We start from the raw sequence: 26298 nt of genomic DNA on the forward strand, positions 1-26298 counted from the left end.
TGATGCAGGGCGAGCAAAACGGTCAACTTTATGAATGTGATATTCATAAAGCTGATATCTGTCCATCCCATTGGCCAGTATTATTTTGCCCAAAGTGGTTTTCTAAGTCGCATGAGGAACAAACGGAGCAGTGATGTGAAAGGTTGCTTTTGAAGTCGGTCTTCGGCTTGCTTTGGCATCATCTGGTTACTGACCGATCAGCTTCTGTCCCACCACCGCCAAGCTCCCTGTAATCGGAATGCAAAATCTCTATTTCTACTCCTTGTTCCAATTTGACGACTCACTTTGAGGCCACAACGTATCACTTTTCGGAAACAGTTAGACCAATTGTATTATACTCCTTAGATTTTTCCCCGGGTTCTTTTGAATGATTCAGGGATGACGAATTTCTCACCCAAAACGAACTAGGGCGAGCACCTCCCCAGCATATGAGCCAATCGGTGACAATCAGGACAGACAACGCAACCAGTTAACTCACACGTACGAAGGGTTTGGCGCGCCGTTCATATGTTTATTGTATAGTACACATTTGTCTCAGCACAGTCGAGCATCCCCGTGCTGAGCTTAGACAAACCAACAGTGCAACTCAGCATAACATCCGCTGATTGGTCTGTCAGTTTGGCGACCCCGGTTAGGACGTCAAACTCGGTCACTGAATCCTAATATGCGGGCACAGCGTTCGAATCAACTACCCCGAGTATTGAGAAAAGAAAAAAATAACCGAAATCTTTTCGCTATCTCCTTCTCATCTGCGGGTTGAATATGACTGATGGTCACGTAGGATGGAGCATACTCACTTGATAGATTAAACGGATCGATCCGTCCGTAGTTGCGGTGTTTGGGCAGCCACTACACTCTACTCCACTTTAATCATAGCAGAAGCGATGAGCCCAGACCTGAGTGACCATAAATTGTGTTACAGTGAATCAGTTTGGTAAGTGTTCAAATTTGAGGCCAAAGAGCCAACCGACGAGACACCTTGATTTTCACGTAGCTATTTTTTTCTGCATAAAAATCTGGATTGGTGCAACTCAGTGCTTATGATCGTTGTTCTGCTGCTGTAAACAAAATGACTCGATATGAGCACTTTCCAAACTGATTCACTGTAACACAATTTATGGTCACTCAGGTCTGGGCTCATCGCTTCTGCTATGATTAAAGTGGAGTAGAGTGTAGTGGCTGCCCAAACACCGCAACTACGGACGGATCGATCCGTTTAATCTATCAAGTGAGTATGCTCCATCCTACGTGACCATCAGTCATATTCAACCCGCAGATGAGAAGGAGATAGCGAAAAGATTTCGGTTATTTTTTTCTTTTCTCAATACTCGGGGTAGTTGATTCGAACGCTGTGCCCGCATATTAGGATTCAGTGACCGAGTTTGACGTCCTAACCGGGGTCGCCAAACTGACAGACCAATCAGCGGATGTTATGCTGAGTTGCACTGTTGGTTTGTCTAAGCTCAGCATGGGGATGCTCGACTGTGCTGAGACAAATGTGTACTATGCAATAAGCATATGAACGGCGCGTCCAACTGTGCTGAGTTTTTTTTTAGTCGAGGCTACTCCCGTACTTTTAATTTGATGGTACCGTAAACCGCATCACTTCCCCTCGATTTGGCTACTCATAGTTGACATCAAACTCTTGGGAATAGAGGGCTAGGTTTTGAGAACGGAGGGAATTATTCCATAGGTTTGACCTGAATCGTAACGACCAGGAATATTGTGTATGACCACTCGCACTCAGTTATTTTTAGTAATTTGTTGTGAATAGAACAGTGCGAACTAGGCCAATGAAATTGGGTTACTGCTGGATGAGGGAACCAGTAATTCCTGGTAAATGTTTTTTCGGATAACTAAGGAGTCAGTTTTACTTTAGACTTGTGCTTGAAAAAAATGACGAAATCTGTCATATATCTTTAGCATAGTGAACCAAGTTTGTTCTCTTCTTTGAAGGTCCTCTCTAAAACGACATACAACAGTATAATGGTAGCAGCCTAAAGCCGACAATAATTTTTTCCTGTAAAAATTTGTAAAAATATTCGCTCCATTTTTGTATGTCCTGACGGGCGAAACGGTCCCGAACCAATGGCATTGATCACTCAATATGCAATACTCGCAAATCACCCCATAATCTGTCCCTAAGTTGTCCCTCGTTAGCATGTCCTGTAAAGCCAGCTGTCTAAGTAAACAATGTTAACCAATCAATATGCTGAGGCCGTATGGGCACACAACTCACCGATGCAATGAAGGGAACTTTCTAGTTGATTACACATGCTAATTAATAACCCCCTTCGCCTCATCGAATGTGCGGCAATAAACAGTATTTTTCAGGTACTCTCTAACAATTCCATGTGGCAACTTTGTTTAACTTAGCACAGTGACTGTCTCTGGTTTCGTGCCTGTTTCGGAGTACTTAAGTGAGACTGATTGGCACTAGTAATTACAAAACTGATGGTGGTCTGTTTTGTCGTAGTTTGTCAGTCTGCGACACACTGTACCAAGGTAGTTGATGCTTTTATTTGTTTAGTCTAGTGAACCAACAACCAAGCGAACACAGTCTTGAGTACTGGGGACTTGGTCAATATCGACTTATTGTGCGTGGCTTCATTTCTCCCTTCAGCCGTATTGCTTTCATTTGGTATTCCAAATGAATCATTCCGAAGAATGGTCCAGTCCAGTCAAAGGGAACCCAGTGGCGCGGCGGGCTTGTCTACCAGTTGCGCGTAAGATACGAACTCCTTGCAATGATATTTTACCAAGTAAATCCTTCCTCAGAATCTCATGAAAATAATCTGACCCCTATATTCACATACTTCTGAACGTGCGAGAGTGTGGTGAGTTGTCCGAATGCTTCCCTGTAAAGGGTGGTGTCCAACAATGATGTCCACTCTCTCCGTTATTCTTCAACTTCGTCGTTGATGAAATGAGGCGACTGCTTGAAGTTCCTCAAAACCCCGGTGTTTGAATTGTTGTGGGTGACAACCTTGTCGATCTGGATTACGCAGACAACATCGTCCTCATCTTTGAAGACCAAGGCGAAGGACAAGCCATGTTGAACAGACGGACCACCATCATACCGGCGTGCGCTTGGCCAAAGTGCAAAGTCACGCTTCAGAACGTGCAGCCTCTGAACGTTCATCTTGCTATTCAGCGAGAATCTCTGGAGGTTGTGGAGAATTTTGCATACCTGGATATTTCTATTAACTCTGACGGAAACGTCTGATGAAGTCACAACAAGGGTCTCAAATGCTCGAATCATGTTTGCTAATTTGCGCCGCTTGTGGCATCAAAAAGGCTTATCACTAGAATTTGAGGGTCACGTGTACGAAGCTACAGTAGGGGCCATGTTGTTCTATAAGTGCGAGACGTGGTCTTTGCTGACAAATGTGAAGGGTGTTCAGGTTTTTGACCACCGCCTCAGAAACGTTGCTGGTTATGGATGGCGTCAGCCGATTAGCAACGAGATGATTAAAAACGGGTATTTTGTTGTGCGACACATATTCTAATCGCAGAAAGCACCATCAATTGTGGTGGCTTGGTCATGTGGTACGCATACCGAAACACCGAGATGAGTGTTGTTCTCCGTGCCTCCTTCAGAATGGCGCAAACCGCGAGTTGGACAGAGGGATGTGAGGGAAATTACGAGGAGTTTGGGTTTTGTTGATGTTGCACGCCTCCCCGGATGTGGTTCCCCTTGGTCCTGTCTGTGCTTGGTTGGAGATGTTGCAAGAAATGGCCACTGATCAATGTTAGTGGGGTTCGTTCTATCAGTTTCCTTCCAGTTTGTCTGACTGGGCACTTGGAGGTGTAGACATGTCGAAGTGCTTCACGTAGCCCAGCACTAGATCCTCTTCCTCAACCACTCTCCTTCCCCTTTTTTCACTATAAGGCTTAAGATATAATCAGACGGACCGTATGGTTGTAAGGCAGTAAAGCATCATCGTCAACACTGATGTTGTTTCTGATGGTTATGAAATAAATTTTTAAAATATTCTTCGGGGGGAGGTCAGATATTTGTAATCGTAGTATCTTCTTTTCGATGTAGGGATTGTATTGAGAAGACTACATACCTTCGAAATCCCATATTGGGATGTTTTCCTTTGAGAGATCCTTTTGAAGACAATGCTGTACAAGTAGAGCGCGAGATAGCTCATTGTTTAAGGCGCCAACCTACGGACGGAAAGGTGCGTGGTTCGAACCCAACCTTAACACCTCGACATCCCCTGCCTAGGCTTGGACAATTTGGCAGTACCCCAGCCCTCGTGCCCCCTTCCGTTGATATGGCAGGTAGGCACCAAAATGATGCCAGAGCTGAACTGTTTGATGTTTGATTTTCTATAATTATTCCATGGTTTTTTCGCCGGAGTAGGAATCCGTATCCCCGGAGTGCTAGAACTCAGGTGTGGCATTTGAAAGCGGAATATGATCGTCAGTCAAATGATTAATTCGCTCGCATACGCAGCATCATGCTGTCCATTCGAAATTGTCATTAACAAACCGTCAGCTCTATCCATAGCGCAACTCTTTTCGACTACCCATTTCCATTTCCCTGTGAAAGGGCCCTTTTTGGTAGGGCATATCTTCTTAAAACATGAATGTATATAATCGGCAAACACTGAAAAAACTTTGCTAGCATGTACAAAAGTGAATCGTAGACAGTGGTGTTAGATCTGCGTGTTCGTTTGTTATTGAGTGGGTCCGAAGTTTGATATAGGTTCATTCATATGTATACACAAGTGGACGTAGTCCCGGAATTCCCGGTTTCTGTCGTTTAACCTTTATGTGTGATTGAACGGCAGTTGGATTATCGGTTGCGGACTTTTCTCCACTTTTAAGCAAGGAAAACGACGCACTAACTCACATCAATATTTTTATTCACCCTTCCTCCCCCAAGCCGGAAAGGTTTGATGCCATAGTGGTTGACTGTTTTGGATTGCCATCCCGAAAATGGTTGGTCTTCCATTTCATGGACCGTGTTTGCCTTCGTAATTCATCATTTCTTTCTACTGTCGCAATCAGTTGGTAACCAAGCTCAAGGACTGCTTGTTATTTAGTTACACACGTTTTCTCAAACAGCAGCACACGCCAGATGCAAGTAAATTATCATGTCTGAACAGGCAAATACGATTAGTTTGCTCCTGATCCTGTCGTTTACCTAACCCGCCAATTAGGACTTATCTTCCAGGTATCACCAAGGTCCCTTGAAACCCTCATGTTCCGGTAGGATAGCTCCAGTGGGAGCGGAACTCGAGTTTGGTGCTTCCTGGACTTGGTGTCGGGACCACAGAATGACTCTCCAGACTTTGATGATACGAACACGGAATCGTTTTTATGTAGCACGCCAAGGCCAACAGTGATGATTTTTAAGGACCCGGGTGGCTCGGCAATCAAGATACGAGCTCCTGACTGGAGGGCCCATTACTCTTGTTTGGGGCTGGCGAACATGTCAGTGTCTCAGTCGTCATGGTCCCATCGCTCTATGCAGTCCTTATGCTTATTTTCAGCGACGAGATTGGTTGCCCTCTTTTGGCCCGTGTTTGACAGTGGACTGCGTTTTTTAACCATTTTTGGGGTAATTAATTAGTACAGACTTCTTTTCCATGAACTCAATTAGTTTCGTGTTTGTATGATCTGTTAGACGGTTGCGTTTGCTTTTTTCCTTTATCTCTCGCAACCATTCTCCTGTGAACTCGAAAGAGCATTTGTGTCCACTCTGCTTAGCATACGAATAGATCACGCTAACTTCTACGTTATTTGTACTTGGCCATTGCTTTCGGCGATATTTGTCGCCACACAACTAGGCTAAGTAGACCAGTCAATTTCGAACAGATGGTCATCACTTCCATCATCCATCAGCGAAGTAATCGTAACGGAGTGTGCGGGGTATTTGTGATAGATCAGTGTTACGCACAGTAACCAACTATATTTTGCAGATATCCGCAGGGTTTTGCTCTGCACAATGCATTGAATCAAAATATTTTATAATCAGGTGTTTTGTGACAGCCTGCACAGCTTCTCAAAAGAGTCTATCGTTTTCCTCCATACATCAGACATCCGATTCCTTAGAAAGACTTCACCATAAATAGGAGGACGTTACATTAGATTGATTTTTGTGTGTGCCAAGGCAGTGTCTCGTTCACGTTACGCACTCCCGAGTTTCGCTCACACTGTTTACGGTTAACGACAAGCTGTGGCGCTCTCGCCACTCAGACGTGACTCTCATTATGCTTTCTGAGTGGTTCTTCCGTTGTCATAGTGCACGATTAATGCTTGCAAAGCCCTGCTTAATTCAGCATACAGACAGTAGACAGTCAGTCGGCCATATTCAGTCACTTTTTGGTTGCAATAGTGTGCCTATTACTCTTCAGCCACTCCCCTGGTTAGATGACAACACTAGAAAATTTTGCTGCCTGTCTTTTATGTATGCAACCTAGTATACGATGCGGTGGGTGGTGCGTGATTCAGTCAATGATAGTGTGAACTCATTACAATCGTTCAAACTCATTACCCAGTTGAAATTCGGGGTTGAACTCGTGACAAAGGTAGTCCGCTCAAACTGCAGTGGTTCTTCCTTGACGACTCTCGCACCACTATGACAACTGTCGTCTGGTGAAAGATAGGCTAATCCACTCCCCTTTGGGAAAAAACTTGGCTGCTCTGAATTACCACTTCCTCTACCTGGATTGAATTCACGTTAGTGAATCTATTGAACCATGGAGACTGCATTGATTGACCGATTGACGAGTTGGCACAGGCAGTAATCGTTAAAGAGCAAACCCATCTACGTGGTGTTGAAGATACATGTAGCAATCGTAAACGATCATTGAGGCACTGTGTAATCGGTTTAGGGTCTCGAGAGCAGAAATCCAGAGTTACTTTTATACAAAGGATTATGTGATAGTTGACTTGCACTCATTATCCCAGAGAAGTCGATACTCATCCAAATAAATTGGCTAACATTGAAACCGATAAAACAAATAAACTGGTCGACAGTTTCACAGAAAAGTCGTGCTACCATGCAATGGTTTGTCATATATTTCCCGTCCATCGAAAGCGCCAACGCAAGGCCTGCGCAGTTTCCTGTGGAGCCAGTACGTTGGGTTTTCCATTTTCTATATCTCGAAATTTAAGTGCTGGAGTGCTGTCTCTTAGAGATCTATGGACTGTCCCTTGCGGCTGACCACTCATGTTAGGTTTATTTGTCAGTCAGACATTGATCCGCACAGACAGTCACGCAATTGACATCTTTGCATAATTCACGACGGTGGAAGCGACCCGTAGTAACTTGTAGTATGGATAAAAACACAAATGTAAGAAAAACAGCCTTTGGGTCGTCGGGTGTCTAAGACTTAATTACAATATTGTTCATTCGGCCCTTCGGAACCTATCGTCAACTTCCAAGGGTTCTGAAATGCATACTTTAAGGTTGATTCGATGAGGAAATGTAGTGCTGTTGGGTAAGGTACGGAAGTATTGATTCATACCAAGAATATTCAATCAGGTACTGTTTTCTAGACGTAGATATCGTCCAATATCCCCAGCTTTCTGCGTTCAACGGCTTGTTGATCGTAACACATGAACAATTATTATGACTGTCTATTTAATGGACCTCCTACCTAAGACAGATACCGGTGGAAAGGAATAGAATGCTAAAAATAAGCTCTCCTTATGATGACGAATAGTACCTATGAAGCATACGTAAGTCATTAAGGCCGCCCGGGCATTACTGACGCGACACAATCTCAGTTTGGATGAAACAGAGTCGTCGAAGTGTATAAATATCGGGACCTTCAATCTACAGTGTTCTTCCACCTAAATGCGTTCGCCACTCGCTGTGGATATTTTCGAACTTAACCGGATGTGAAACTTCACACTGGTACGCTAAGCATTCCCTCCAGACTTTGGGTGGTCTATTTCGCCGATGGCATCATCAGATGAGATCCCATCAATGAGACAGTCAGACAGCATTATGACTGCTTAGTCAGTCCGACTTGTAGTGATACTCACTTGAATGACAGTTGGATGCGCAGGAGTGATGTTGTAAAAAGAGAGTTTGAATTACTGAGCAGCACTGACCACCTCTGAGTTATCCGGGCGTCATGTAGGTTGTAGTAGATTTTGTGGACGAAGATTTCGGGGTAATGTTTGGTCAAAGACAACAGAGGGAGAACAAAAGCAACATTATGACTGCCTTTTCTGCCAAGCAACGAGCAGTTGGAATCGAACGTAAAAAAGCGCATCAATTCTTTTTCTCATACCAGGCTTCGTGTGTGTTGGGTAGGTCAGCTTCTTTGTTTGTGGGGGATATTGGATTCCTCCACCGTAGGGCTACTAATATAAATTTCACCTCGAATCCTGCTTCCAAAGTTTCAGCTATTTGCCGGGGCACTTCTTAGCCAGGCATGGTACGGGTATGTGGTATCCAACACTAGGTACGGCCATTTACGTGATCTTCATTCACTTGGTTGATAAATCGGACATTGCATGCGACTTTCTCACTGAACACCAACAATCCGGAAGGATTTCTCATCGAACCTGATTGATCATCCTTAACTGAATATTACCTTTCGCCTGCTATGTAAACATGTATGAGTCGTTGTGGTCCTTGGTGCTCAATTTTTAGGAGCAGAGATGTAAACTACCGAAATAAGAACTGGACTGACATCTTCACGAGGGAACTAAGGAGCATATCATCCATAATCTCTTCCCAACATTCATGAATTAGCAACACGAAGAGTTAGGGTCTTACAGTGCTCGACCTACCTCCTTGGGGCTGGCATGTTGTGATATAACATCAGGTCCCTCTTCTCCTGATTTAATTTACCATTCACAGATCCACTTGACACAAACAATACTGCTGTTAGTATCGTTGGTATTATCGCCATTATCATTGACAGACATCCTGTGCAAATCTTGAAGAAAACTCTGGTTGTTGAAACATGTCTATGTTGATTATAGTCGACAGGTGGGGTGAGTTGATTAATTGTTATGCAGGTGGCTGCTAATCCGTTCTCAGAGTATGGTAATTAGTGTGCGCACATTTTATCGTGAATTGAGCACACATCATTGGGGCGCGCACTGACAGAACTCCAGTTTTTGACAATGCACCCTTGAGCTTACGTAAATGTGTGACAGTGAATTCGAATAAGCACAGAACATACTTGCACCAATTAGCGCAGTGGTTTGTCTGGTTAGTCTATTCGAATCTCAAAATCTCTTGTCATGTAAAGCGATTAAATAAAGATACCCGTCGGTAACACCGGATACTTTGACAACCTCGTTCAGGGTGGTAAATTCAGTGTCACACATCGAAGGCGACCGAGTCTTTTGCATAGATGTTCGACAAGTTTGATTTGCTACTTTGTTTTAATAATCGCTCTATTTCTGTCGACTGAACGATTATTACCAACATGTTCAGGCGTTATCACTCAGTTGGTGGAACAATGGTAACGTGCTTGACTTGCACGTCAGATGCCACGAAACCCAATATAGTCGATGATATGCACTACTGATGAGTGAACTCGAGTCCAGTGATTAAATTCGCTAGAGAACAAGTTGAGGACTACTCAGATATTGCTACAGTACGTAAAGGGGTTAGGAAAATCTGATCGGGAATCCGATAATCACTTACAGGTTGTTGCCACCGAAGATCCCGAGAAAGTCTCCTCTCATGTGGACAATCTTCATTTTTGTTTGGACCTGAAACCCGCGTAAAATTCTCTTTTCAGCGGTGAATGCGTTTTCTCAGCTGATCATTGGTGTGGTAAATTCGTGCGACAACGCCGAAAATCCTCTAATGTGCAGTTTGTGTCTTGCAGACCAATGCTGGATGGCGCCACGGGCGACGACATTTCAAATTACTTCCCTAAGGAAGGGTGACTGGTTTGTCTCTCTCTCCGGCAGATTCGAAATCACCACTTGCTAATTTTAGGCAGTCCAGACAGCCGAGTTTCCTATTTTTCATCGGTTTCATTTTGTTCTTTCGTTCTTGATTGCCTTTGGCAAAAGTCTGATTCTTTCTGTTCCCACATGTTTAGGATAAAAAGGTAACCAGATTCCCAACGTGTGGGTGTGGGAATTACATCTAATTTCCTAACTTAGACTATGTTTTTCTCAGTGAATAGTTATAATGAATGCGGGTGCTAATTATCATTTCATTCACTCTGAAGGCAAATGCGTTTCAAAGCTGTAAGTGGACCAGCGGTATCAAAGTCGTAATCATTCAGTGACGATGGACAAGCGGCTAAAATCTTTGGTTAGTGCCCTTATTTATATCATACTCCCTGTCCGAACACTGAGAATAAGACCTGAAAACACTCAACAACGTGCTCGTCGGTGGTTAGAGGGTAGAAGTTTAATGGTCCCGTATGAGGGCCATCAAGAATATCTTGACTGTCCTTTCAGACCTTGGTAGACACCATTTATGTGGAGTATCTCGTTGATTAGTTGATGACATAGGCCAGGGGAAAATAACGTGAATGTATTTCAGTTTGCCGTAGTTTGTGGCGGTTTGCTTTACAGTCTCCGCTCAGTGTACATATCTAAATAGCCCCATATTCACATAGGCAACTCTCCAGTCGGTAGGTATCTTTGCAAGAAGCATGACTTTCTCAATAGTAATAGTAGTTAAAATCGGTCACCGTCTTATCCAATGGATAAATAACTAAGAGTGCGGTACTGGGATCATAAGGCCTTCCTAGACCACTGATGTGGAAAATTATCTTGTCCATGCATTGCAATTTTATGTGGTTCACACCGAAGGAAGCACTCTCGGACTCGGATTTCTCCCCTACTGGAGCCCAGCAGCAGTGCACATTCCGTGTCGTACCTGGATTAGCACTTCGGAACTCTGACATGCGAAGCGAGCGTGTAAACGCTACTCTGTTGACGCTCACTAGACGTGTGAATTATCACGTCTGAACAGGCGAACGTATTCAAAACCGACCAGTGATTGGGTTGCTGGGTGTCTCGAACGGCTGCACAGAATGTGTTCATCGATTGACCCGCTTGTCAGGACTGTTCCGTTAAGTGACCGGCAGGGAAATTGTTTTTGATTGATTTCGCTTAGTTTTAGGATCTGTGAGTTTTGTTTTGACATAAATTTTATTTGAACGGAGTTTGGTGTGCATACCCAACCATATTAATGACTCCGAATGGCATAGAAGCACATTCACAAGTAATCAGGTTGATTTTGCACCATATTTTGAAGAAATCTTCACACGGGAAACCCACTGAGGCTTGGTTTACAAATATGTCTAATAAAGTACGGCACAATATTGGCTTGTTGAGGTACAACTTTACATTCAGCAGCTGACTTGACAAAAAATGCCAGCCAACCAGACGCTGGTTCATAAATTTTGTTATCGTTACCTAACACTGGTGAAAGTAACCAATGACAGTTTAGCTTTCTGTTCATATAACATGGTTTCCTACAAAAACGTGCACTTTCGTTGAGCAATAATCTCTGGATTAGTTTGCATTGCATTTAGCTCATCAGACATTTGCTCATAGATAGACTTGCATTTAACTACTTAATGCATATCTTGCGCAGACCGTACATCCAAGATGTTATCAGGTTCCGTCTGCCTTCTTATGTGGGTATTCAATGCCAACGTGACTTTTGTAGCATTAGATAAGAGAGTAGATTTGGAATGCCTGTACTGTAAAGCAGTCTTTTATCAAAGACAAACAAACCGAAGAGCTAAATGCTTCCCTTTATCGTTTGATATCTTCTCCTTATTATGATGGGACAGCGCAGACAATAATAATAAAATTCAATTATTCCATCTAGAGGCATTGTGCGATTGCTGTTCAGTGTGAATAAAGCAATGGAGATAACACTGTTCCGGGATGCGTCGTGCACTCTGGTTGCCGGAACACGGAATAAAATGGAGCAAACTATGAAGCTAATTCTTAATTGTGTGAAACTACAAATAAGCCCATGACAGCCTCAGCGTAACCTTCAGGTCGTTCTGGGTACACGGTACAGACTGATCAGTATTTCTTCAAGGTACTCCAGTCAACGTACTCAACTGTTTCTTGCGTGAAAAAGGGCAAAGTTCAGCTGTATATATTTTCTTGATCAGATGTCTGAGGCTCGTGAATTAATTTCTGCCCGTTACTTTGCGCCCTACAAAGTCATCTAGGTAGATGCTGTTCTGCTCACGTTTACAGCCTTTCATCAGTTCCATCAATACATTCATCCGTGTATCTGCACGGATGGTTGGTAAACCTGACATTGGCTTTTTAATGGATGGCAAAGATACAGTCCTAGCATTCAGGCCAGCTGTCACAAGTAAGACGTCATCCAAATGCCATCTGTACAAAGGTAGTTGTTAAATGGTATTTTTATGTGAATTCACCGTAAACCTGCTTGTTAAGTTCGGTCGAAAAGGACAACCATCAAAGTGCTTATAGCTGATGCCTGGGAAATAAAATATGCTATTCTCGGTGCACGGTAAAATAAGGTCTCTAGGATTGGCCAAACCTCGGTGGATTACTAAGTGATCACTCAAAGAGTCAGTAGTTTTGTAAGAGTTCGTTGGCAAGGAGTGATTGTGTTTGACACAAAAGTATGGCCAAAAACGAGGACCACAGAACTGCTCATTGCAATCCCATTCAATTTTTTTTTCATCTGGCCATTTATCACTAACTGTTTATCCTTTTTGAGTGCCTACATAATTGAGCTAAGGTTTAGGTGACTACACATCAGGTCCGTGGTCTCTTTCGGTGTAAAAGGCGCAAGAAGTGATTGTATGTCAAAAGAACCTACTTGCCGTTTTATGCATGGTCAGTATATCGACTATAAAAAAGACTCATTCACTGCGACCGGCAGGACTGTTGCCGACTCGGCTGATTATGTCCATGAGACACTTGCCTAGCACGGGTTGTGATTTGTTTGTTATAGATAGTATAGACTGCATCCAAACTCCAGTGCTGTTCAACATGGTTCCTTCGGGCTCGAAGGCACGACGCGCCTAGGGAATCCCACCTGTACTGAAACGCTGCATGCAGTTCCAATCGTTAGCCTCCATAAAACCCCTAGTGTTCGTCTCTGAGCAGAGGGGCGGGCATAAGATAACTACAACCAGACTTTTGGGTTCAGGAAGAGATGGCTTTAACATGACCTAGTCTCGTTAAGCTCAGATGCTCCATTCCATCCTCCCTGTACGTGTTATCTTATCCTTTCTTCCCGCTCGTTTGTAAATCAACACGGACTAGACAATAACCATATTTCACGAGTTACGGTACAAACATGCTTTAGTTCTGTTCTTATTCCATAGAGGTAGATGGACTTGCATATCGAATTCACTTGTAGAGGAAATTAAATTGCCATAAGCTGTAGTGCGATTAAATAACTACACTGGCCGCTTCATCGCATCTGGCTCCGAGTGATAAACCGAAAGTGCCACTAAAGTTGTGGAAAAGAAAATTTACACTGATAATCATGCTTCCGATCTGTTTGAACGGATCCCTGCACCGGACCTAAAGCGCATCATGGTTGCGCGCGAAATCCTATACCCTCTTTGCCGCCCCCGTCTACAATTCATTGCACTGGTCAGTCATCTAAAGTTGCGCTGATAAGTATATCGGTAGAACTGACAGGAGGCTTGAAACGCGAGCAAAGGAACACGTTCTCGAGGATTCCGTACGACATCAACTAACTCTATTCAGCGCCGGCCGAATCCATGGTCAAATCGCCAACCGCTAGGTGTCTAATCGACATGGGTCACATATTCGAATTCAAGCCATTGATCCGGGTCTTAGCACGAAACAGATGGCCACAGAGGTTGTGGTTCCTTGAGGCTTTCCACGCTTACGGAGAGTTAATGGTCCACCTGGGTTCTATTGATCGCTTAATTTGTCGCAGAATTGTATAAATGTTGTAATGTGAATTCTTTTGTGCATCTTATGGTGTTTTACACGTTTTGTGACAGAAGAGAATGTACGGAATGATTTCATCCCGGAAACGTGTTTTTCCCATTCCCTTGAGATTTTTCTTCGTTCTATTTAGTATTTAACATCCATATCAATCCATGTCTCGTTTGGTTATTCCCACGTGATTTGTTGTATTTGACATGTGTTTAATGTAATGATAGAATTTGCTAGAACGATATACCGCAAACCTTTAGATAATGCTACCATAATATCGCTTGTTCCTCATGTTTTCAAACACGACTACCTCAGTACTATCATTCTTCTCTTAGTTAGAGCAAAGGATCGTGCGCACTCGTCAAACGGGGTTTGGTAACAGCTGTTTAGACAGGTTAATGGATGTCTGCCAGGCATTTATCTGACCACCAAATGACTGGCAGATGTCCTCACAGTGGTGATAAGATGATAAAACAAGACATGGGATTTATGAGTGTTTGGAAGACCATAAAGCTGAGGCACATGGAAACAGGCAGGTTTCACATTCAGTTTTCGAGATAAAATGATGCAATAAAAACTGTTCGCTTCACGGATACTTTGCTTCTTCACCAACAGCCGTTGTCAGTCTGCTTATTTGGCAAAAAACTGAACATATCCATAGAAAAATTCTGTTGAATTTGAACAGGTGGTCCGTTTTGTTCGAAATGACAGAAATCCACTTCTTGCCTGGTGTAAATGTAGTCATATCCTCATTGTTTTTGAACCCCGTAGTGCTGTTATGTGTTCTTTTAGCAAACCATATTTCTGCTATATTGGTAATAAATGCGAACAGACCTGAGATCAGTCTGTTTGACTTTATAACAATTCTCGCTCTCGGGAGAAATGAACTCCAGTCAATCCAATCATACAACCAACAATGATAAACTAATACTCCTAATCAACAACAATGAATTAAGTGATTAACAATCAAATGAACCAGTCGTGCCGTTTTCATACTTTTTTTACTTCACAGTAATCTTTACGGGTGTTTTTCAATGTTTTAATAACTGCATTTTATTGCCGCGTATGCCGAACTTGTTTCTGTAATCGAAGTACCCTTTCATCACTCGTTACGATCACCTGAAGCTGCCGCCAAAAAATCTTCATCGCAATTTCTTCCTCGGCATTTTGTTATTATCCGGCTTCTGTTGCCCGAACAGCCTCCTCTGGGTTCCGCGCACCACATGGGTTGTTTTTTTTCGGTGAAAGGAGCGCGAATGCAACATCCATTATGCAAATAAAAAGTTGGCGGGAGTGGCGGTGCTCTAACTGCTGGTTGTAGAAAAGTTATCAAAGCAGCGAGTTTGAATACACAAGAGGAAGAGAACGGATGGACTCATCTCGATTTGAACATGATCATCTTGCCCCGGTCGACTGATGGCTGCTTAAGCAACTCCTTCAAATGCTAATGCGCAGCCTATAGAGATATCTTTCCTCAGATTCCATGCGATTCCATAAAACGTCTGGCGTTTTCTCGACTGGTGTCGTTGTTTTGAAACTGTAAAGGATACAAAAATACATCCAGTAGCCGGGTGTCATCGATATATTGTTAGGCTGCTCTAACAGGACTTCTAGCCTAATAACGCTCGTGAGATTTGGCGTCGCTGAGAGGGGTGTATGTTGTCCCGTACAAGAATGGTGGTGACGCTTTCAGCACCTCATCTCCAGCCAACTTAAAGGAACCTACTCCACTATCTAGGCAAAGCGGAGACTAGCACTTAATTTTTCTAGAATCAATTTTTATCGTTAAATTTTCCAGGCTATGTCTCATGCTTCGGGTAATGAAACTGAATTGGCGCGTTTTTCTAAGAATCATTTTGCTGAAAGTCGAATTTTTTGTGTAGATACATTTTCCTTTGAGAGAACGGTATCGCTATAGCAATTTGGAACCATAGTCCAGTCAGATTCCATGAAAATGAAGCCCTCCTTTTGCTTTTCATTGGGTTGGACTTTTCATTACGTCCCTGCTACCGCAGTTCGCTTTTCGCTATATGTAACACGCAAGTTACCCATGTTTCATCACACACTGGCTGCATCTGATTCACTCATCTGAACAATTGCAGACGTCCACGTCTTAGTGTTGCGAGGACCTGTTGCATCACTTGTTTCGACGTGTTTTCAGAAAACGTTTTTGAGGCAACGGAATGTTTTCCGCATTTTCAAGCAACTGTGTGACCAGTCATTTTACCATTCGAGACAACTATGAAACACAAGCGACAGTTTGGATAGATACTGTGAGGTGATCTAATTTCGCAACATCTTGTTCAACTGCCTAGTTGTTTCATATCAAAATTGAATAGGCACTCGAGAAAACTTCAGACAATGATCACTCATGCGATTGAGATGTCAACGTGAAAATTGTTTTCGACTATCAAGCTGTAAAGGATGTGGATTTATTGGACAACGTCTCATATTTCCAAAAATATAGGATAGGTGAGTACAGTGAGAGATTAGCCATAGAACGGAAGGAAGTAACCTTGAGGACTAAGTTAAAGAACGTTACACAATTTTGATTCTAGGCGCCTGGTAACTGCTTCGTTGCGTCTTTCTAGAAGCTAGAGATTAGAAATGCAATCAAAGTTTCAGTACAGCCGGCATCTACGAGATACTTTTAACAACCATCAGAGTTCATCATCATTGACAGCAATACAGCAGTATTGGAGATGTTCACCAACAGCTACAAGAAGCTGTTCCGCTCAATGCTTTGCACACAGGTTGCCCAAAATCTACTTCATTCTATAGGTATACTCATAATCTACATGTGGTTCAAGGTGATCAGAATTTGTAGGCCTTTCTTTGCCACCAATACCCTCGTTGTGTTCCTGATAAACATCAGTCCGGTTACGTGAAACAACTACCATTGTTTCAAGTCCCTTCCAGAGACATGCAACTTTAATTAGATATGGACAAATAATTTTCAGCATAAGTTTCAGCTTGTCTATGAACTGTTCTCCCGTAAGCTTCTGAAGTTGCCCCACTCCAGCTCAGAATGAGTCGAGAAACAAGTCTGAGTCGTGCGCGTTAATGAATCTCGTGGGGAATTTCGCTTGTAACGAAGCTCTCGGAACGTAATCATTTCGCGCCATCAAGTGTGAACCTGGTATTTTAGTCCAGTATATCCAGTCCAAATGTCGAACATGTCGTCTGATGTTTCGTTTCCGAGGGTCGAATGAAAAATGTAGTCCGAAAGACTTTCATTATCTACTTTTCTACTCTATGTGCAACAGCCTCCGAACCAGCGCATATGTTCAGTAGGTTTCTGAGTGTTATCAAGAAGAGTAGAAAGGTTGATGTGTCTTCATATCATCCTGGCAGTCTCCTTAGGGAAGTGATATAAAAAGCTACTGAACATTGGGAAAGACCCCGGGCTTTTCCGCTACATTCATTTCACCATATCCGACACTAACTGGAGACTACCCCTGAGTGTGAGCTTTCATCCAGTTGGCTTATTCTGATCCACTTGATTGGATTATGTCGATCCTCGACAGCATAGGCCGTTGTGGTAGCTCAACCAATGCGGTTTTTTCAGAAACTGTACGACCACGCACACTAGGTTACTCCTAAGTTAAGCTTGACGTTGGTTTCATTAATTGCTATATGCCTATCTCCGCTTTGCCAAGCCGTCTCTTTTTACAAGAATTTACCCAATTGTTGCAAACTATTATTTATTCTAGGAACATTCTATTTTTCCAGCAGCATAGTAACAAATAATTGAGCTGCAAACAAAACTACGGCTAATTGGGCCTCTGTGCTTCTTGAAGAGCGACTTCAGTAGACAAAGACAATCACTTTCTAAATGGACCTGCGACGGACGTTTTCACATGGTCTGTTCTTTTTGTATGATTGCTCGAGTTGCGTTTTCACTTGACTAGTACTCGCCCTGTATGGCTGTGAGACTTGGCCTATTCGAGCAACGAACCTGAGACGTCTTCAGGTGTTCGACAATCGTTGTCTCAGAACCATAGCTCGTGTAGGTTGGTGTCGGCGAATCCGTAACGATACAGTTAGAAAGCGCGTTTTCGGTTGTGTAACGGGTACTTCCATTGAAGAAGAAGCTGCTTTGGTTGGGACATATGTTACGTATGCCGAACCATCGTTTGCCGAAGACAGGGCACGTTTCAGGCAATGAGCTGTTAGTGAAAAAGCCGCAGCCGTTTCGTAAGGACCGTCCGCAGCAGGAAATCTCAAAAAGTCTACAACATATGTCGTACTGCGATGGACTTCTCAACAGATCCGTTTATATGTGGATAGAAGCTATATATATATATATATATATATATATATATATATATATATATATATATATATATATATATATATATATATATATATATATATATATATATATATATATATATATATATATATATATATATATATATATATATATATATATATATATATATATATATATATATATATATATATATATATATATATATATATATATATATATATATATATATATATATATATATATATATATATATATATATATATATATATATATATATATATATATATATATATATATATATATATATATATATATATATATATATATATATATATATATATATATATATATATATATATATATATATATATATATATATATATATATATATATATATATATATATATATATATATATATAGCTTCTATCCACATATAAACGGATCTGTTGAGAAGTCCATCGCAGTACGACATATGTTGTAGACTTTTTGAGATTTCCTGCTGCGGACGGTCCTTACGAAACGGCTGCGGCTTTTTCACTAACAGCTCATTGCCTGAAACGTGCCCTGTCTTCGAACCGGATCAGGGTGTGAAACATCAACTCTCACTAATGCATTTGAAGCAAGCATAAAGAATAAGCGACGTTCTGGTACGATTATTTGAGCTGATCGTGACTTCCACTTTCACACCTTTCATTTATCCTGTCGCTTGTGACGTGACCACGTAGACCCGATCACTGGTACTGTGAGCACTTGTTTTCATTGGGCAGATGCAATCATAAATGGATTGTTCGGCTAATGTATTTACACGAATGCATTCCATGTGATTGTGTTTTATGAAGCTCTGCTTATTGAGAAGGCCAGCACTCTGTCACTCCTTTTCTGACAAGTTTGAGCGGTGTAGTTGAAGGCCAATGGTCTCTAGAGCAGAGTACATTCATTTGGCCCGGTAAGAGAACCTGAGATGGACAACTGGAATCCAAGATGATAGCACTTAAATCCTCGGAAATCCGTCCTTTTTTCTGCCATAAGACTTTCCCGCTCTTCGTAGCATCCCTCAGTCAATAAATCGATAACTGCTTGGTAACTGAGCCGCAAACTCATGTTCGAATCAGATTGCTTCAGAAATGAATCTCTAACGCGCCGAATTTTCAGAGGCACCCGATGCGTAAAGAGAGTATCTAGCATCCGGGAAGTAGGATATAACCAATATTTATGACACTCATCTCCCATGTTTCGACTTTCGCTCTGTTTCCCAAGAGCGCCTACTGATTTTTAGGATGAAGGAACTCTAGCTTCCTTACTATCTTCTCTACCTTGAAAAAGAAAGGAGGCCGCCTCGGTTTTACTGGCTTCATAGCTTGTCTTATTCATGTTGTCATGAATCACTTTTACCCTTTCTATGGTGTCGCCCACTGTATTTGAACAGTCCTTTACTGGTTGATGAACCAATCAACAACGTGTTGACACCATTGGGCCTCCTTGTGCGAATCGTCATAACATCTTCGCTGTCTGTTCACATCACATCTTACTAAATGATTAACTTAAATTTGTTTTCTCTCTTCCAGCATGTTCCCATAGCACCCGACGAAACTGAAGAAGAACTTCCCGAAGAAGAACAGAGAAAGCGAGACGCGTTCAAAGCTAGACGGCGGTTGCTTGCCTTGGAAGGTGCTGACGGTCTGGATTTGAAAGCTGTTTTGGCGCACCGGGTGTCCTTGGTAGACAACGTGGAAGAAGAGGATGAACCTAATTGGGAAGACAAACCCCGGACGGAAAATACAGTGAATCCAATGGGAGCTAGCTTTGCTTCACAATCGACTAGTTTTGATTCATGTACAGCTTACGCGTCACACGAGGATGGAGCGAACGGTGCGAATCACATCACTGATTCAATGAATTCTTAGCGACTGCAGCGACTCGAACAAGGCTGAGCAACTGTCTACTCGCGGATATCTTCCCACATCTACATTGCTTCCCTGATCACCATGCCTCTTATGTGCTATCCATTTGCTTGTTTACGGTCTTCGCTTATTTTGTGCACGCTGTTTTTTTAAATGTCTTTCATGTGGTATTTACATCCCATCTTTACGTTACTCCGAATGCTTGATTTACAGACTGTGATCGCTTTCTGCAATCTAGACCGAACTATCGTGTCCTATTATTGTGAATTTTATTCTTTCAAACTCTTACACAGTCATTTCAGTTTTTTTTGAAAACGTTACCTCTAATGCATCAACATACCCCGCTCTAGTAGGCTGTAAATAGTCCATTATATGCTTACATGTCATTGTATGCATACATCTATACATATTTTAACTATACTTACTATCGCTTTCTAAAGGACGCTCACTTTAAGGGTGAATTACTGCTGGAACCAATTATAATCCCCTCAGCCCATACGATTGGGACGATTCTTCTCAAGAATGAAATTCTCTTGGACCAGACAACGTAAACGTTACTTCTGTCGTGTTTATTATCATTACTCCCGTTATTTTGGTTTTTGATCGAATTGCTAAGCTCGGTTCTGCATTTAAAGAATCCCCTGGCCACCATTATTACTCAACATCGGCAGCTCGTCTTGTTACTTTCGGTTCCATCATCAGGACGTATCTCAATCAGCAAATTTTTCGAAGTTTGTTTGTGTTCCTGCATCGTGTTGTTCGCACTCCCCGGGTCCGTCATTACATTCTCCATTCGATGCTACCGGATGTGCAAGATGCTTCGTTGGTGGTCGAATCCAGATAGCTATCAAATCTCCCGTAACTGTAGTGACTAGCTCTCACACCCACGACGATGTACACCTCGGGATGACGCGTTATGCACTCTTCCCATTTACCTTAGTTTAAAATCTTCCTGTGTCTTTTAAAACAACATATTCACGTATGATCAGGATGGTCAATTTGAAGGCGTCCTTGTGTAGTTCACTGTTATTGGCTCGGCTACTCCGGGTATCTCAGATTGGCAAATGTCATTTCTGCCATCACAGTGCAGGAGGCCTATATCGAGCAACCATCATGCTCTATCTAAGCCGATTTTATAGCTTTCGTGTTCATTGTCTTCAAGGTATTTATCCGGCACTCCATCTTGTGCCCCATCGTCCAAAACAGCACCAAAGGAGGACAAAAATCCTAGATAAACATGTGTGTACTCGAAACGCCACAATACTCTAACCCCCCCCCCCCGTTCTCCGACCTTCGGGTGCCATCGTAGTTAGCGACCTTGGCCAAGGGGTGGATGCATTATTAGACCACGAACGACTAAGTATAGCGTCACTCATTCTTCAGCCACAGGTTTCAAATCAGTTGGTCCCCTATTGACTGGCTCCTCGAGTGACGACTTCTCGGAAATTTCGCGTCTTGTGGATTATTCCTCCTTCCGAACCAATTAAAGTGTATGCTAGCTTATTTTCCCCTCTTCCATGACCAAAACCCCTCAATAGCTTGTGAACACTCCACCGGCCATCCCAACTTCCGTTTAGATTTGTGTTGTATGCAGAGACCCCAGTATGTGATAACTGACAGGTTTATGTCACCGCCTACCAGGTAGGTGTGGAAGCCTAGGAAGACCTACCTGAAGTGGAATCATGCGGAGATAGGGGAACTAACGTGAAACGTCAAAAGAGAGAACGGAAAAAGCGTAGGCTCAAACAACAATTGGTACTAGAATCTGCCACAGAATTTGAGGTGCCTTGAAGTAGCTAGAAATCCAAAACCTCGGTTTAGTAGTGGTCTGGATGGGCTTATCTGTAAATATATTGGCACGGCTGACCAACCAACCACCCTTGTTTGCCCCTAAAAGTTTTACCTTATTGCAATAGCTGGCCGAAATCAAAGCCGTAAGAGCGGATCATACTGATTTGCTGTCATCCATGCTTCTCAAAGTGTGCGCTGACATTCTTATCGAATGGGTGATCAATTCAACTCGTTCACTGGTAGAAGACCGCTGATTGTCGCACGGTGGCCAGATTTACTCCCATATTAAAGTAATTTCGACATGTATAAGCCCATCAGTTTTCTCATCGAAATTTGCTTTTGACATTGATTACCGTCATCCAATCGCTTCTTTATTTGGTCGCAATAGTAAGGCTGTTCACCTGAACCTTCCTGGCCACCCTGATACGCTTGGCAACATCCTCAGATGGGTGTTGTTCCGGCTTCTATTGGATGGTGGCGACAAAGCAGCACTTGTCCAGCCTCTTCAAGCTCACTTCAGAAGTCGGACTCAGTTCGTCAGCCGGGATAGCCAAAACCCCACACAAATCCCGAGCGTTCCTTAAGGATCTGTCTTGTATTTATTCTTTTTTTCTTAGTGGCCATACCTCCGCTTTTTCGTCCACTGCAAATATGCTCGTGCATTGTTCGCCTAGAAGTCTCCTTAAATCTGTAGACCAGATTCAGTGTACTTACTGGGTTCTCTCAGGAGTATTCATTGTTACTCAGTTCCCTGAAACATCATGACGTAGGATTCGTACAAGCAAGATTCCACAACAGTTTGCTCAGCAGTTTCCCTGTCCCCTATGTTGATGAGACTTGAAGTTCCAGATGCAGTACCATGGAAGTCCTCGGGATCAGCTATTCCAAGTAACCTTGTTTGGTTCCCTCACTTTGGGTTCACTTTCACCCGCAGTCCGAAAATCGTCATTTCGCACTCTTTTTCTTTCACACTGGATTCACTGTTTCCCTATTGTATTGCTTTGGCCATCTAAACAAGACGACTGTTTTGGTACCTGAAGCATGTTACAGAATCAGAGAGATCCCGCACGACATGACTGTCAACTTTATCATCATCTCCGTTCGATATCTGTTTTGTAGTGCCATCTTGATGGACAGTCTGAAACTACGGCCCAAATCTGGACAAATTAAATACAACAGTATATTGTTGTATGCTCCACTATTTCGGGTTGTTTTATGTCTTTCCAGCGTTATACTTAGCCTTTGAAAACTCACCGAGTACTTACAGCTTTTATTTTTAAAAAGTAGCTGACATGTGGTCAGTGTGTGTCCGCTTCTGACGTGCCCGGGAGAATCTCGGACATTTCGAACCGAAGTACCCAGGGACCACGTGACATGACAAGAAAATATTTCCAAAGGCTTATAAAATAAAGTGAAATCAATCTAATTCAGATAGACAGCGCCATTTGTGGTTTGACGAATTGTTCGTTCCAGCTAAACAGAGGAATTAGAAATGCAACTTCGCGCTAGTTCACTTGAAGAGTGATAAGACCAAAGTGAACTAGAGAGCTAATCGATAAATTTTTGAGGACTTCTGATGAGTGTGTACCGAAATATCAAGAATATTTAAATTTGGTTCCCTTTGATTACACTGCAACCAAAGTCTGCATTCTGTTTCATCTTTTTGGCAACTCCTTGTGATACTCGTACACAGTATTGACTTTATTACTGCTCTCTTCTAGTAAACGTCGAATCAAATTAAGTATCACCAGATGCTCGTGGGGTCCTTTCGAGTACTATAAAATGCAATTTTAGATGAAATTTCTGACAGTGAGACATGCTAATAACAATGTTAATTTTTATTGCTGTCTGTAACATTTTGCGCAATCCGTTTGGAAGAAGACCGAGTCGTTTAGAGTTCACCCGCATCGGCTTTCCTGTTAAATGTGAACGATGAGTGGATCCAAGTCGGAAACATCCATTTGAAGCTGCAGCTCAAGGAGAGATTTCGTTGACCATAATAGCCACTGACTGAGATGTCTGATCACCGCGGTAGATGAGTGCTGGGTTGTATTTTATGTTTTTATGACTTCAGGCTTGCAGGAAACGAACAGTTTTTTGCATACGGAACCATCAAAAGACAGCCGAAACCATTACGATTTACTCGAGGCTATTTAAACCCATAACTGCCTTTCATTTGCTGTTAAACTGCCGGATGAGACGTTTGGTTTTTCTCCAGATATTCTTGTTGACAAGCCATCAAACTGATCAAGCCTTGGCTACGGTTGGCCGATGCGTAGTCAAAGATAATGGAAAGGTGGCGCATGGTCTTCAAACACGCGTTCGCCAACGGCTAAGTGGTTTCTATTGAAAAATAGCGGCTTCGGTGCATTTGTTAACAACAGCACTAAATGAGTATCCAGAGCAACATAGATAGAGGAACAACTTCTGGTGAAAGAATGGATAAGGTTCTTTGGAACTTGACATGAGTCACACATGCCTGTCCAAACGGCAGACAAGATTAACAGCCATAATACAACCTCAGGTTGTCCTTTGTTAAAGCCTGCTCTGAAAACTTCGAGGGAGCACGGGACACTGGTGCGTCTGCCTTGCCTTTCGGTTCGGATCGCTCTGACGAGGTGTGTGTTAAGGCCAAGAAAGTCTCGAGGGATAAGCATTGTTTGTTGCACGATGTTCTGTAGAAGCCGTGAGAGCAATAGACCATCGTAATGTCATGAATTTTCCGTTTAAGAGGTACGCTTAACTGGCGGACGTAGCACACAGGACAGCAAAGTGGCATTCGTGATCCGCAATTCAACGCTTGCCGGTGATCACGAACATCGATCAAGCACCCTCAAGATGGCATGAAGCCCCTATACTATCCGTGTAGCCTATGAGTACCTGTGGTAATGAACGCCGAACAAGCCATTAAACGCTGACGTCCAATAACGAGCCAAATGGAGTTCCATTCTCTCCGCATTGCCTCGGAGCGAACCCAGTCGTCGGCGACAACTCGTGGGGCTGCTCACTCGTCCTCGTCCAGATCTTACTGGCTGGTAGACGCAAGAGGTAGGTAGCGATTGTTTCCGGATAGGCAAGCTAATACTGTCACTTGACAGTTCTTAAGGAGACCGATGACTAAGCTAACATCTACTGTGCCACCGCACTATTGTCACTACATGCACATAAATGTTCAGTTGCCACTGTTAAATCATTTCATGGCTAAAAATCGAAAGCCCGTTCCTCTATCGCAACCTGGGAGAGGACTCGGTGGCCTATAGTATTACCTTATCCTCCTCTTGAGCAAACTTTCATCTACGGAAATTATTTCAAAGTTACAGGTAAAGTTGATATGCTAAACCACCAAAGTTTAACGCCACAATTGTCGTTTCTAATTTAGGATAGGACATAGCTCTCATACACACCAACTGATATTTTCTTTCTATGGCAGAATTTTATCACATACTGACAGTCCTGCATATGATGTCTTTCACGCCCATTTATAGATAGCAAATGTTACCTCTTGTGGTTGACAGTCGATGTTTCAACGGAACTTTTCAGTAATTTAATTTTAACTTTCTATGTTCTTCCAAATACGATGGCTGTACAATCAGCCTGCAATTGGTCGGCCTGCGTATTCCCATCCCCCTGGCACATTATTGATCACGTGAGTTTTGGCGGGCTTTTGTTCCCGCATAGCATCGTTTGGTTGACAGGGATGATACAATCCCATCGGGAGTAGTTTATTTCAGAATTTCTCCGAAATCTCACTGGCCTAGTAAAATAAAATCTCGACGGGACACGCTACTCTGAAGGTTCCTGAAAATTGTTCGACACCCCACCATCGGTTTCGCTCTCCTGGAGGCTCACGAGGTAGGCGCAATCTGTGACATCTGTGTTCTAATTTACCATCAAATAGTACACAATTTGTTGGACATGCTCGTTTGTTAAATAAGTTGGTATTTACGGGAGACAACTGAGTCCGGGCTGAATCCCACGTTTGTGATATTTTCCAGCTTTATATGCTGCACAGAGGCTGTCTCCTGTTTCAGTGAGTACGATATGTGAGATATCACTATATCTTTTATTGGCCTGACACACATTCAGTTAAAAAAAATAAACGATTGATTCCGCTGGGATTCTTCCTAAAGTAAAATCTTGTTTGTGAACGGTTTTTTAGTGTGACGGTGGAACAATTCATTTGAACGAGAATCCCTTCGTTTATTTGAGTGTCAGTCACTAACAATAACAATGTTTTTTCCTGACGGCGTTCTACCGCCATGTGGCGAGAGTTCATGGCTGAGTTGGTTGCCTTGCGGATTAATTAGTCCTACTACAGGCCAGATAACTGTTTCACTTCACACCAAGTAGACCGGTTGGAGACATTTTTCTGGATTATGTCCAGCTGAACGGATTAGAACCTTTACATCTTTGTAATGTACTACTCATAAGGTTCCTGAAAATCCGTCGACAGC

The 26298-nt window shown here is 42.6% G+C and overlaps 2 protein-coding genes across 2 annotated transcripts in view; one reads left to right on the forward strand and one right to left on the reverse strand.

Annotated features, from left to right (window-relative positions):
- Nucleotides 1–2899: 2899 nt before the first annotated feature.
- T265_07374 (hypothetical protein) overlaps nucleotides 2900–26298 on the reverse strand; it is a gene marked incomplete at both ends in the record, with an annotated part of 48661 nt that continues 25262 nt past the window's right edge. The window contains one exon of the mRNA XM_009172878.1: nucleotides 2900–3163. Coding sequence (XP_009171142.1) covers nucleotides 2900–3163 — 264 coding nt within the window. The remainder of the gene's footprint in view (nucleotides 3164–26298) is intronic.
- T265_07373 (hypothetical protein) lies at nucleotides 19685–20056 on the forward strand (the record flags this gene model as incomplete). The annotated part of the gene is made up of 1 exon (XM_009172877.1): nucleotides 19685–20056. One exon carries the CDS (start codon nucleotides 19685–19687, stop codon nucleotides 20054–20056), a length of 372 nt encoding a protein of 123 aa, XP_009171141.1.

Source organism: Opisthorchis viverrini (assembly GCF_000715545.1).
Source record: "Opisthorchis viverrini unplaced genomic scaffold opera_v5_167, whole genome shotgun sequence".
Classification (NCBI taxonomy): Eukaryota; Metazoa; Platyhelminthes; class Trematoda; order Opisthorchiida; family Opisthorchiidae; genus Opisthorchis; species Opisthorchis viverrini.